The following is a 13,227-nucleotide window of genomic DNA, read 5'->3' on the forward strand; positions in this document are numbered from 1 at the left end:
ACACCAAAGCCGGTGCGCTAAAGAGGCCCGCGGTCACTGCTCCCGCACCACCACCACCCTCTGGGGGAGGGCACGAATCTGAGACAGACAAGGGTAAAATCTGCAGCTCTGCCGCAACAGAAGGTCTTCCAGGGACTAAAGTCCGATTCCACCCGTCAGCACCCTTCCAGCACCTGGGGTACATAACCAAGCAGTCCAGACCCAGGGCCGGTTCCCACTCAGCCTGGAAGCCCCTCAGAGGCCGGCATGAGCCACTTCAGGTCAACACAGCAGAGTAGTGCAAAACAATAAATTTTTATTTGTTCACAGTTAAACACAAGCAACTGCCTTGACATTTTTGAACATTCTAAGAAGGACAGCAAACCCTTTTGATTCAGATTCCCATTCACTACGATTGTACCATTTTTCTCTTGCAGTTCACATGTTTGGCATCTGATGTGGATTGTCTGACATGCTTTTAAGATCGAGATGGGAAGGTGGAAACCTTTTGACAAAAAATGACTTTCTTAAATTTAGCTAAAAGCAGTCAGCCAAAAAAAAAAAAAAATCTGTTTTTCACTGATGGAACCCCCTTTAAACTGCAAGGTAGCCACGTGTGGTTGATCCATGATTGAGTTACAAAACTAGATTATGTCTTAGCAAAATCTGTTCCTCCGTAATATATTTATGGTCCACAGAAGTCTTCTGAAAAGTGACCACTGATTCTTCCTAGTGCAAAACGCCTGGCTGCCTCTTCGATAAGCCAAAGCCTGTGCTGCCGAGAACAGCGCCGTACCCTCCTGTACAAACACTGTATGGAGGTGGGGAAACAGGGAGGAGTTGGTCTGGAAAGCGGGCGGGGGGGCGTTTCCTCTGAAAGGTCTATTCCAAGTTCAACTAGTCTACTTATCCCCAAGGGTGGACAGTTTGGTGGCACTGGGATGGGAAGGGGGAGAGAAAGCTCCTCTGCCTTCGTGAACTCGTTTCAAGGCCAAAAGCCATCGCGGGCACAGACGCTCAACTATCCCCAGCAGGCTCCCCTCATAGCCGCTAGAGCCATTCATTCTCCTCTCAGGTCGGCGCGTACGGACTGCAGGACTGCATGGAGAAGACGGAAACGCGGCTCCTCCCGCCCCCCCCCGGGGAACGAGCTGCGTGGGGGCTGGGTGTCACAGCAGCAGCCTAGGGACCAGGCTAGAGAACAGCTTAATCAAGTGCCACCAAATCCTCTGCTGCCGTCTGGGGGAGGGGGCGGGTGGGGGCACGTGTCAGAGAACTCTGGACGTAAACAGATACACACACACCTTTCCATGCTCACTGCTGGTCAGTTTTAAAGCACGCACGCACCTCCAAGAGGGAAATTGCCCAGAGTGAGACGTGCTGATTCGGGTCATTTCACATGAGACACACACTTCTGGGTGGGCACAGGCTGCTCCCAGGGGCCACAGAGGACAGGGCTGGCCTCTGGGAGAGCACCCGCACAAGGCGGGCCACGCCCCACAGCAGCCCTGGACTGTTTTCAAAGCCCTCCTTAGACCCATCCACACTTTCTACCACGTCTTATTGCTATTGGTCAGAAAAACCGCATCTTCATGTAGTATTTCTTTTCACTTGTTCCTCAGTTATTTCTTTCTGGCTTCAAGTGGTATATTCTAGTATTTGGTGAGAATTCACACTGGCTCGTCACAGCACTTTTATCATGTTCTTTACACAGAAACACTTAGTTTTTTTTAATTAACTGTTGAGTGTGAACCTCTGTAGTCTCCAGAGACCCCCTTCTCATCCTCATGATCATTTACCCTCTTCTGCAAAACTACTAAGAGTTTTATCTTTCTCAACCAAAACACTGGAAACTACACGCCACATGCTGTTGCAAATAGGGATGGCGCAGCTCTGGACTTCTGTTTCCCACTGTCCTGGTTTTGCCCTGCGGGGGTGCCGACCTCTGTAACTGTCATTGGCTTCTGGGACCTCTTTTAACAGTTTTATCTTTCAAGAATAAGAGTCTGGACTATCTCCCTCGAAATACAGTACACATATTCTGGCTCACAAAGTAGCTTATCTGTCTGTTCCTCTCCACTCAGAAGAGCCTAGGAAGAACCTTCCGCAGCAGCGTATTCCTAAAAGTTAGGCAGTTTCCCCTCCTGAAAAACCGCTGACAAACCTAGGGAGGTCATGTCTTCCTACCCACCTCATACAGAGAGTCCCTGCGCTCATCTCCAAGGAAACCTCTGTCCCAAGAAATGATCTCCATCTCCTAACTTCGGATTTCAGTTACTTTTTTGGTATTTCTTCCAACTCCACAGTAACAAATCTCACAGACTTGTGGCACAATCTTGCCACAAGGTTATTTTTGTTTTAATTCATGAAAGTTCTGTCTGATAGAGACCCATGTGCTTCTTTACCTGTAATAGGTTCAGGAGCTCCGTTTCTCTACAGAGACCATGCTATCACGTTCCTCCCTCTCCCCACTCCCTCACCCTCCCACCCCCGTGATTCTGTAGTGCTCTGTTCTAAAACGTTTCATGCTCCCAAGAAGCAGACCCCAGTCTTCTCAGGGTCTATGCTGACCCTGGTTAGCACCAGGTGGACATCAGGTTACAGACGCCGGCCAAACAACTCTGAGGCAGGCAGGCAGGCAGGCCTGCTCCGGGCCACTGCGGTCGAGGTTAACCCTGATGCCTGTGAACACCTCACTGCTTCATCAGTCTCGGGACAGGCTCAGCCTGGCAGCCAGTTCCCCGGCCTTTGCCCGGGCAGGCCCTGGGCCTAATTCTCTCTTGGGAGTTCCACTACCACTGGCCCCTTCCACCCTCACACACACTCACTGCAGCCTAATCGACCAACCTGCTGACTCTCAGCAGGTCTATGATTTTGAAAATCAAACTTTCTTGTAGTCTCAGGTCTTTTGGAAGAAGAAAGCCTACGTTTTCAGGCTGGGTAACTTCCTCATGACCCCAGGCCTCCGTCCCCAACCTTGGCTGCATACAACCCACGGCCTCTGAGAGCCCAGAGGAAGTCAAGTGCAGCTGCTCAGTGTCAGCCATTCTTGGAAAGCCGAGCACAGAGACACCCCGGCTGGAGGAGTGGGCCAAGGGCCTCCTGTCTGGGCCCCGGTCCACTGCACCACACAGCCTCCTCCTTCCCTGTATTTTTATAATCTGCCCACTAAAAAAAAAAAAAAAAAAAATTTTCTTTTCTTTACACTGGCCTCCTTCATTTTGCCAGTGAGGATAAAGGCTGCAAGCGCCTGGTGTCTTTGTTCTGTGGCAGGGATCCCCTGGGCTTGGGGAGGGGATGAGCGTTTAGAACCAGGTTTAACAGTTAATCTTGTAACATTTTTTTCTTTCCTGAATTTGTTCACACCTTTCTTTCCTAAATAAAGCGGGACTAGGAAACCAGGACGCGTGCGTTTCTAAGCTCTCCTCTGCAAACAGCTGAGTTAAGACGCGAGGCATAGTTAGTAATCCAGTCGGCATCCGGCAGCAGCTGCGGCCCCGGCTGGGCCGGGCTGAGCGCGCTCGGGCACGTCAGTCAGTCAAGACCAAAAACTCCATCCCGAGGTCTGCTGCCTGCACAGCCACGGGGACAAGGAGGCTGGCTCTCCAGCTCCCTTTGGTTAGGATGCTAAGAACACTTTTGCCACGCTTTAAAAAAAGAGATCGTCACCCTCATGTGCCGGAAGCGTCCACACGCACTGAAGTTCCGTACCATTACAGCGTGGTTTCCCTCTTCATGGATGAACCGTTCTACACTTTGAACTGAAAGAAGAGAGAGACGCCACGGTTGTTGGCTCTTTCCTACCAGCCTCTCCCTGCCCAGGTCTCAGCTGGAACCACAGGCAACAATCCTTATTAGGCTTCTAGCGTTTATTTCAGGAGCACTTGCTGGGTTCAGCTTCTCTGCCAGCCCCCGTTATGCTGACTGCTATCACCTCTCCCAAGCACGTGCACCCAGGCCCTGTGGGTCCAGGACGTCAGCCTTTGTCAACCCTCTCCAGGACTCTGCTTTAATGCTCTGCCATGACCAACTCATGCGGGGGGTGGGGGAGCAGCAACCAGCTCCCTGCAGGGTCAGCCCCTGAAGGTAGGAACTGGAGTGAAAAGCTGTCACCTGTAGAAATCTACTACAGTGAGGCAACGTTCACAGCCTGAGAAATGATGGTCAGAAAACTCGGGAGAAACTCTTTGGACCTTCAGAGGCTTCCTGCGGCAGGAGGCCAGCACCGCTCCACCTGCAGGGGCGCGTCCACACGCACAGCACTTTCCTGTTTAGGGAGCTGCGTAAGTTACTGCCCTCTCTCTTGCAGAGCCCAGGTCTGACCGCCCCCACCCCAGCCTGTGCGCAGAACAGTACCAGCTTTCAAGCAAACGCCACGTAAACAAGAGGTAGTGGGGCAGGGGGACAGTGTGCCCCCACGGGGAGCACAGTCTCCACAGGGCCAGCTCCAGACTGTTCGAACAGACCTTTGTTCACACAGAACTTTCTAGGAAGCTTATCAGAACCGCCAAAAGAACTTGAGAGAATGAACCATTGTTTTTTGAGCTCTGTGGCTTTAGATGCTGGACTTTAAAACCAAAAGCAGTGACAACATCTCATGTAAAAGCTCTCACGTCAAGATGCTCAGCTTTGCACGCCATGTCCTCCTGGAAAGGGACAGGACCGGACTTACCTGTGACACCACCAGTGACCTAGGCTCACAGGGAGCCTGCCCAGTGAACTGAGCTTCAGGAAAGGAGTGGGTGGTGTGTCAGACTCCAGGGTTCAATTTGGCCTCATATTGCACAGGTTCAAAGGACGCAACCATTTGGGGGGGGCGGGTGGGAAAGGAAGGAAATAAAGCTAGTGAGGAACGCACCCTGGCCCTCGGGTTAGTACACACTGCCAGGTAAATGGAAGAGAAGGTTTGGGGTGGCCGAAGGGAAAGTGAAGAGGCACTGCAATGCCAGATCCGAAAACCGTTCTGCATTCAGTCAACTGTCGAAGGACCCCATCCCATCTCCTCTGCGGGAGCTCGCCCCCAAGCCCTGGCAACAGGAAAGCTCTGAATCGGGCACTCACACCTCCTGTCTAGGCCAGCGACACGCAAGTTAACACTGACGGCCAGTGTCCCTAGCTGTGCTCGAGTTGGGCCTCGTTGTAGTCCATGATGCGGAGCTGGCCCACGCTGTCCGGCTTTGGGGCAGGCGGCAGCGGGCCATCGAGGGTCGGGGGAGGCCTGGCTTCCACACCCGAGTCTTTGCCCAGCTCTGTCTTTAGGGCCTCGGAAAGGCTGCCGACAGTCAGGCCGTCCTCGTCGCACTGGCTCTCGCTCTTGTTACGAAACAGCTCTCGCGCCTTCATGCCCAGAAAGCTCTCTGAACTGGGAAGCGAGCCCACGGTCGCGGGGGTGCCGGAAGCGGGCTCGCCCACCGCCGTCTCCCACCGACTGCTGAACGGGCCCGCCCTGGGGTTGGGGGGTTTCTCTGGGGTAGAGAGCTCACTGCTGCTGCTGCCGCCGCCTCTGCCACCACCACCGCCCCGGGCGCCGCTGGGCCTGGGGGGCTTGGTCTCACCGTTATGGCCAGGGGCCTCTTCGTTGTGCCCTGTCATCGAATCCGAGCAGCCGTCCTGACAGCAGTCAAGCCTGTGAGAAATCGAGGGGGAGGAAGAGGGTTGGTGGCTGCGGCGTCCAACCACTCCAACCCCACCAGGGAGGCGCGGGGTTACACTGCCACGTGCTCACGCCGACGGGGAGCTCCGCCGGCCGGCTCTGTGTCCTAGGACAGAGGACGCAAGCACGAGAGCGCGTGCACATCAGACGGCGATCTTAAATAGAAATGCTCCCTGGGACCATCACTGAGTGACTCGGGGCCCAGGCAAGGAGCAGAGGACAGCCAGGCCCTCAGGGACGCAGCTCAGAGCTCGTAGGCTGGGACCTCCCGACACGGCCACGGCTGCCGACTTGGTTCCTACCTTTCCTCCGCTGCTTCCGCTGCTTCCGGTTTCTGTTCTTCAAGTTTTCTCAGGAGGCCATCCTTCTCCAACTTGCCGTATAAATCTAAGATCTCCAATTCGAACACCTGGGTGATCCTCTTCTGGGCCTCATACCTGCTCTCTGCAGCCTGCAGCTGTCCTCTGTAAGACAAGGACCGCCCCTCAGAGTGTAGGAGGTTCTACTCAGTATATCACAGCAAAAACCTCTCCCCGCCAAAGTTACCTTGCCTGGAGTTTGACATCCTCTAGATACTTTTTCTGTTCTAAAAGAAGGTGGTCTTTCTTAGCCAGATGAGATTCCAGTTCCAAAATCCGTTTCTGACAGGTATCAAGCCTCTGATTCTGCTGGAGGACGTGGCTTCTGTTTTTTTCTAGCTCTTTCCGATATGCAGCCTTCATCATTTCTACTTCCTTAAAAAAAAAGGGAACTGGAGTTAGTACTTCTAGAAAACGAACAAGCCATATCTACTTTGAAAAATCTATGTAACAAGCACTGAGAACATTGGTTTACTGCTAGTGGAAACAGAAACTAGTACAACTTTCTGGAAAGTAAGTGGGCAGGAAGTATTAACCAACTAATCCTTCCCTGAAATCTAACCCTACGGAGATTATCTGAAACAGGAATAGATATTTTGGCACAAAAATAACCATCACAGGATATTTAGAAGAAAAAAAGACTAGAAACACTGTGAAGTCTAATGGTAAGGAAACAGTTACGTAAATTAAAATACATCTTCAACAAATTTTTTAAATGATATATATCAATAAAAGACTATAAAAGCCATGTGTATGGTATGGTCAATTATATAAATATACACATTCTGACAACACACCAATATTCAGTTACGATCTCAACATGGTGGTGGTACTGAGAGAGTCAATTCCTAGGCAGATTGATAAGAAGTCCAGGGTCCCCGAGGAGAAGAAAGGGGTCTGGGGTTCTTGAGGAGAGAGGGGTCTGGAATTCTCAAAGAGGAGGAAAGGACAAACTTTTTTTTTCCTCTACATTCCTTAGTCTTAGTCACATAAAACGTTTTTTTCTTTAAGCCTCAAACTGATGATTACACAACAAACAACTCAGTTGAAACACTGTACTAGGGATTAAATAACAACAATGTATCCTGCTTGAGGACAGTTTCTCCTTCCTGAAAACCTTCTGACTAATCCTGGTATTTTAGAATGTATATTATGAGAGTACATCTGGTAGGATCTTTCTGTTTTTAAATTCTAATCCTGTTATTCTAAAATGTAAAATGTGGGAGTGGGTCTGGTAAAATGTTTACAACCTTGAGACATTCCTTTGATTTAATTTTAATAACCAAATAAAAAAGTATGTAACTCGCTTGCTAAGACTAGCGAGGGGTGTGCTCTCCATCCCGCTTCTGATGTCTATGTCAGAGGCTTTCTTAGTCCCTCTTCATACTTTAATAAAACTCTGCTACACAAAAGCTCTTGAGTGATCAAGCCTGGTCCCTGGTCCCAAAGCTAACGGAGATCATGAATCCAACACCGTTCACCGTAAGCTATCACCATGCTGTGGGTTGTTCTTTCCTGCTCCCTGCTCTCTCCTAACACCGGCTGAGATCAAGCTAGCGACGCAAGGTGAATGACCAGATTTGCTCGGGCAAGGCAGCATCTGCAGACCAAACACGCACGTGAGGCCTGTCAATCGTGCCAGGAAGAGAGCCTGCCTACTGACTGATGGCAATAGCAAGGGTACACTGGCACGCGGAAAAAGAGGTGGAAAGGACACTTCTCTAACAAGCATGTGCTGCATTTATGTGGTGTGTTGTTTTTTTTAAATTGTGGTAAGATAAGCTTAACATGAAATTTACATTGGTTTTTTTTTAAAGGAGCAAGGAGATGAGCATCCGGGAAGGCACTTTTGCCTTGAAGATGACCAGCAAGTTTAACGCCTCCTCGGTCAGAAGGGGATGGAGTTAAGCTCAGGACTGGGACTGGATACTGTGGCCATTCCAGTTACGGTCAAACGGCTCCAGACTTCAGCGCAGGGTAGTGAGCAAACTAGCTCAGCAGTAAAGAACCTGCCTGCCTATGCAGGAGACGCAGGTTTGATCCCTCAATGGGTGGGGAAGATCCCCTGGAGAAGGAAATGGCAACCCACTCCAGTATTCTTGCCTGGGAAATTTCATGGACAGAGGAGCCTGGCAGGCTACAGTCCATGGGGTCACAAAGAGTTGGACACGACTGGGCAACTAAACAGCAAGTGAACAAACTGAACCTGTCAAAAAAGACAGCAGTTACTTATGGAACCTCAGAGGAGTGAACTTGAAACACCCATGCATCAGCACTAACCCTCACAGCCATGTAAGAGGGGCTACAACCAATACTTACCAGCATTCCCCACCTGAGGCTAGATACCCACTCCTCCTCCTCAACTTGACTAAACAAAGGAGGCCCATCTCCAGGCCAAGAGGTGAGTTCAAGGCAGTAGCTGACTAGGGATGCACGCACAACATCCAGTTCAGTTCAGTCGCTCAGTCATGTCTGACTCTGTGACCCCATGGACTGCAGCACGCCAGGCCTCCCTGTCCATCACCAACTCCCGGAGTTTACCCAGACTCATGTCCATCAGGTCAGTGATGCCATCCAACCTTCTCATCCTCTGTCATCCCCTTCTCCTCCTGCCTTCAGTCTTTCCCAGCATCAGGGTCTTTTTCAATGAGTCAGTTCTTCACATCAGGTGACCAAAGTATTGGAACTTCAGCTCCAGCATCAGCCCTTCCAATGAACATTAAGGACTGATTTCCTTTAGGACTGACCTGTTTAATCTCCTTGCTGTCTAAGGGACTCTCAAGAATCTTCTCCAACACCGCAGTTCAAAAGCATCAACTCTTCATCACTCAGCTTTATGGTCCAACTCTCACATCCATATGTGAGTACTGGAAAATCCATAGCTTTGACTAGACGGACCTTTGTCAGCCAAGTAATGTCTCTGCTTTTTAATATGCCATGTTTGTCATAGCTTTTCTTCCAGGGAGCAAGTGTCTTTTAATTTCATGGCTGCAGTCATCATCTGCAGTGATTTAGAGCCCAAGAAATAAAGTCTGTCACTGTTTCTCCATCTATTTGCCATGAAGTGATGGGATGGGATGCGATGATCTTAAGTTTTTTGAATGTAAATTTTAAGCCAGCTTTTTCACTCTCCTCTTTCACCTTCATCAAGAGGCTCTTTAATTCCTCTTCGCTTTCAGCCAGAAGGGTGGAGTCATCTGCATATCTGAGGTTACTGATATCTCTCCCTGTTATCTTGATTCCAGCTTGTGCTTCATCCAGTCCGCTATTCTGCCTGACACACTCACGTACAGCCTTGACGTACTCCCTTTCTCAATTTGGAACCAGTCCGTTGTTCCATGTCTGGTTCTAACTGTTGCTTCTTGACCTGCATACAGATTTCTCAGGAGGCAGCTAAGGTAGTCTGGTATTCCCATCTAAGAATTTTGCAGTTTGTTGTGATCCACACAGTCAAAGGCTTCAGCGTAGTCAATGTAGCAGATGTCTTTTGGAATTCTCTTGCTTTTTTTATGATCCAACAAATGTTGGCAATTTGATCTCTGGATTTTCTGCCATTTCTAAATCCAGCTTGAACATCTGGAAGTTTTCAGTTCACATACTATTGAAGCCCGGCTTGGTGAATTTTGAGCATTACTGGACACAGAACATGACCTTGGCCAGTAAGAAGGGTGGGAGGTTGGGTGGGACCGGTTTCCTGGATGAGAGACCTGCAGGCAGTGATGTTCTCCTCTTCCTTGGGACATCATGACATCTACCTGTGACAGTATTAACTGGGGCACACACCTTGCAACCAGGAGCACAGGTCGACAGGATAAGGTTGCGTGGTGCAAAAGAGCAGAAAGAACCGGGCTCCTTGATGCTGTCCCTCAACAACTGACCCTATCAACCTGGAACTCACCTGCTTCGGACTTCTTGTCAAGCTAAACAATGACACTCTTTACAGTTAAGCCAGTGAAGTCTTTTTTGTTACAACTCAGTGTCACCATGCCCCTTTTATGAACTGAGGTCAGGGGGCCTACTCGAGGTCCCAAGAGTTTAAGTGTTCCAATTGGAAGACAGCACCGCAGAGGCCAACCCAGCCACACTTCCCTCAGGAGATATTAGTGCATTTAAGTCAGCTTTATCAGATGTCCTCTAGTCCCTCAGGCCTGTTTCCCCTTCTTTCTTCCTCCAAGGCCATTATACTTTCAAAATAAGTGAGAGCTGGTTTCTAGAGACACTTACACATTTAACATTTAAGCGAGTCTGAATCTGAGTTGAGAGAAGCTGAGAAAGAAGGAGTAACTCCTACGAAAATTACATCTCTCTGGTTTCTAAGACTACTCCCTTTATTTGGCAAAAAAAAAAAAAAGTTTACAAAGCACAAGCCCAAGAAACCCCAGAGAATGCCTCTGTGTGATGGAGAAGTTACTGACAGAAAGCATCTAAGCATTCAATCCTGAAATTCCATCCCAACTCACTCACTGATGTTACTCTAGGCTACCTATAAAGTGACATCAAACTTCTGCCTTGACACCACTTGGTGAGGCCCGAATTAATGGGAGATCATCCCGATGCTGGCCTGGTTGCCAGGACTGAACCACCATCTGCTGAAATTAAATTCAGCATCATGAAGGAGAGAAAAGTAAGTATAGCAGTATAAACCCACATCCCTGAGAGCGCTACACTAAACAGAATTGGCTTCCCCAAGCTATTTCATTGTCTGTTTCAAGAGAGCACAGGTAAAAGAAGGAACATAGTTTCATCACCTACTCTGTCCCAATTATCATCAGGTGCTTTTACCTGTGCCTGACTGAATTTTGAAGCAGCCCACTAGGGGAAACAAGCTCATGTGACAGCTGAAAGGAGCCTGTGTTGCCAGGCCAGGGAGAGGTGGAAACAACCCTAGGGCTGCCAGACACTTTGTAGGAAATTGCTCATAAGCCGTTCTCTAGCCTGCACCACAGACACATGGCCTGGGTGGTAAGAGCATCCCAGGCAGGGTGTGGCTCCCGAACCCACTTACCTTGGTGGTGTCTGAATGCTTGTTCTGCAGCTGTTCCAAATACAGCTCGTTGACTTCCCCAAGAACCAACAGTTGCCTGTTCAAGAACTCCATCTGCTGTTGGACCGACTCACTATTTGAGAGCTAACCAAAACAAAGAAACAAGCAAAGGGAAAGAGCTGAGGACACAAAGTCAGCAAAGGGGCAGGAAGCAGGGAAGCAGCTGGCTATTCAGGGCTGGCGCACTGTATACAGCACAGTGGCCAGTGGGGATGGCCAAGGGCAACAAAGATGGACAGAAATGCACTTCAAAACTGTCCGTCTGCAAAGGGGAAGAAGTGCAAATGCTCCATGTCAAAACTGGCCACCTACAGGACACCTGCAGGAGATGGGTACGTATACAACCCCACAGCAGGGATGTTAGGCTCAGGGGAATAAAGTCTCAGGGAAAACCCATCAGTTCTTTTTCTAACTTATTTTTATTTTTTGGCCACAATGCCCAGCATTCAGGATCTTAGTTCCCTGACCAGGGGTTGAACCCCTGCCCCCTGCAGTGGAAGCGCAGAGTCTTAACCAGTGGACTGGAAGGAAGTCCCCCCCACTGGTTCCTGAATAAGCAATTTATAGAGAGTGCGATGACTCCCAGAGAGGAAAAGATCGTGGATCAAAAAGCTGAATGAACTCTTCCCGTTTATGTGAACAAGTATTGAGAAGGAGTTCCTGGAGCTCAGGCTGGGCGGCTCCCTGCTGCAGGGCTGTCCGTACACCGTCTGACATTTAGGGGTACCCTGCCTGCCCGCTCCATGTCAGCAGCATCAGAGATGTCAACCACAAATGTCTGCAGACACTGCCCACGCCCTCTGGGGGCGGAGCGACCCTCACCTTCTGGGACACCTGGCTGAGCAGCAGCTCCGTGTGGCACACCCTGCTGTTGGCCTTCTTCAGCTCCACGCGCAGCTCCGCGATCATGTTCCTGCAGTCCTCAAGCTTCGTCTGCCAGAGACACGGGCCAGGGGGTCACGCGGAGCGGTGGCAGGTCGGGCCACGGGGCGCCCGGCCCTCAGCCCACAGTCCTCGGAGAGCTGGGAAAGCCTCAGGCCTTACTGCTCTACTATTCCTGGGCCATCACACTTAAACCTAACTTCTTAGTTTTAAAAGAGGCAGTTACAGTTTCTGAGTGATTAACAAAAGGAAAAAAAACAAAAACAAAACCACCTTAAGTCTGCAGTTCCCAAACTGTGCGCCGAAGAGCCCCAGGGCTACACAGTAGGCTCACAGGGGCGCTGCGGGGCTAGTTGTAAATTTTGAGGGAGACACAGCGACATCTGTTGGTAATGATGTGAACTACTAGCTGGAGGCAGCTCGGGGCCTGAGTGCCAGCTCTTGTGTGTGCTTTTAGGTGGTTGCTGATAAACATCACCGTGAGGAAAGCAACGAGAAACAGGAATGGAGGGCGTCAGTGTCTCATGATTCCAAGGTCTGAGACTCTCCGCAGCGCAGAGAGTACACTCAGCATTCGGAAGTAGCTGTGGTTATTCAAAAATAAAATTGAAAACTGAAAAAAAAATGCATGTGTATTATTTTCAATTTTTTTTTCCTTCAAATTGCTAGGACCCCAAGCCCAAATTGTTTGGATCTCCTTAAGAAGCAGAACTTTCAGGTGTTTGTTTCAGCTGTGGAGCACCAGGAAAAAATTACTGAAATGCTAAAAGAACTGTGACCTCAGAAAGCCAGGGACCCTCTGCCCTTAAAGAGCACCCGACACAAAATCCAGCTGCTGTGACTTCAGAGATGAGCCGGGGCTTTCACGCCCTCTTGGGCCGCCTCTGTAGTTCGTACCTGTAGCTCCTGGCTCTGGTTGTAGAACTCCTCCCGGTCGTGCTGAAGCTGTCTGATCTGGCTATGCAGCTGGGTGACCACCGTGTCTCGCTGCTCCTGAAGCTGACTGTACCTGGCTTGTTCTTTCTGCAGACTAATCTTCCATATCTGGATGTCTTTCTCTTGCAACTTCAACTGGTCTTTCTAGCAGACACCAAAGATGCCATCATTTTAGCCGCCTTCCAGCCGGGGCAGTGATGCTCAAGTTCAACGCACACTGCAGACGTTTCATCTGAACAGTCACGAGCTAACCTGAGGCTGTAACCGCAGACCAGGAACCTGCCAGCTCACTGCTGTCTAACTTGGCTTTTGGTCAAGGGTTTCCAAATTGCACATTAGCAAGTGGATCAGAAGTGGCTTAAAGAACTTTTCTC

General features: G+C 49.9%; 1 protein-coding gene across 5 annotated transcripts in view; it reads right to left on the reverse strand.

The window, feature by feature from the left end:
- Window positions 1-275: 275 nt before the first annotated feature.
- TSC1 (TSC complex subunit 1) overlaps window positions 276-13,227 on the reverse strand; it is a 52,176-nt gene continuing 39,224 nt past the window's right edge. For all 5 annotated transcript variants that reach the window (XM_043469940.1, XM_043469938.1, XM_043469941.1 and 2 more), the window contains 6 exons: window positions 12,815-12,997; window positions 11,858-11,968; window positions 10,997-11,119; window positions 6,179-6,366; window positions 5,935-6,096; window positions 276-5,605 (listed from right to left, as the gene is read on the reverse strand). In XM_043469940.1, the coding sequence (XP_043325875.1) occupies window positions 5,092-5,605; window positions 5,935-6,096; window positions 6,179-6,366; window positions 10,997-11,119; window positions 11,858-11,968; window positions 12,815-12,997 (1,281 nt within the window). In that variant the 3' untranslated portion in view covers window positions 276-5,091. The remainder of the gene's footprint in view (window positions 5,606-5,934; window positions 6,097-6,178; window positions 6,367-10,996; window positions 11,120-11,857; window positions 11,969-12,814; window positions 12,998-13,227) is intronic.

This window comes from Cervus canadensis, chromosome 5 (genome assembly GCF_019320065.1).
Source record: "Cervus canadensis isolate Bull #8, Minnesota chromosome 5, ASM1932006v1, whole genome shotgun sequence".
Taxonomy (NCBI): Eukaryota; Metazoa; Chordata; class Mammalia; order Artiodactyla; family Cervidae; genus Cervus; species Cervus canadensis.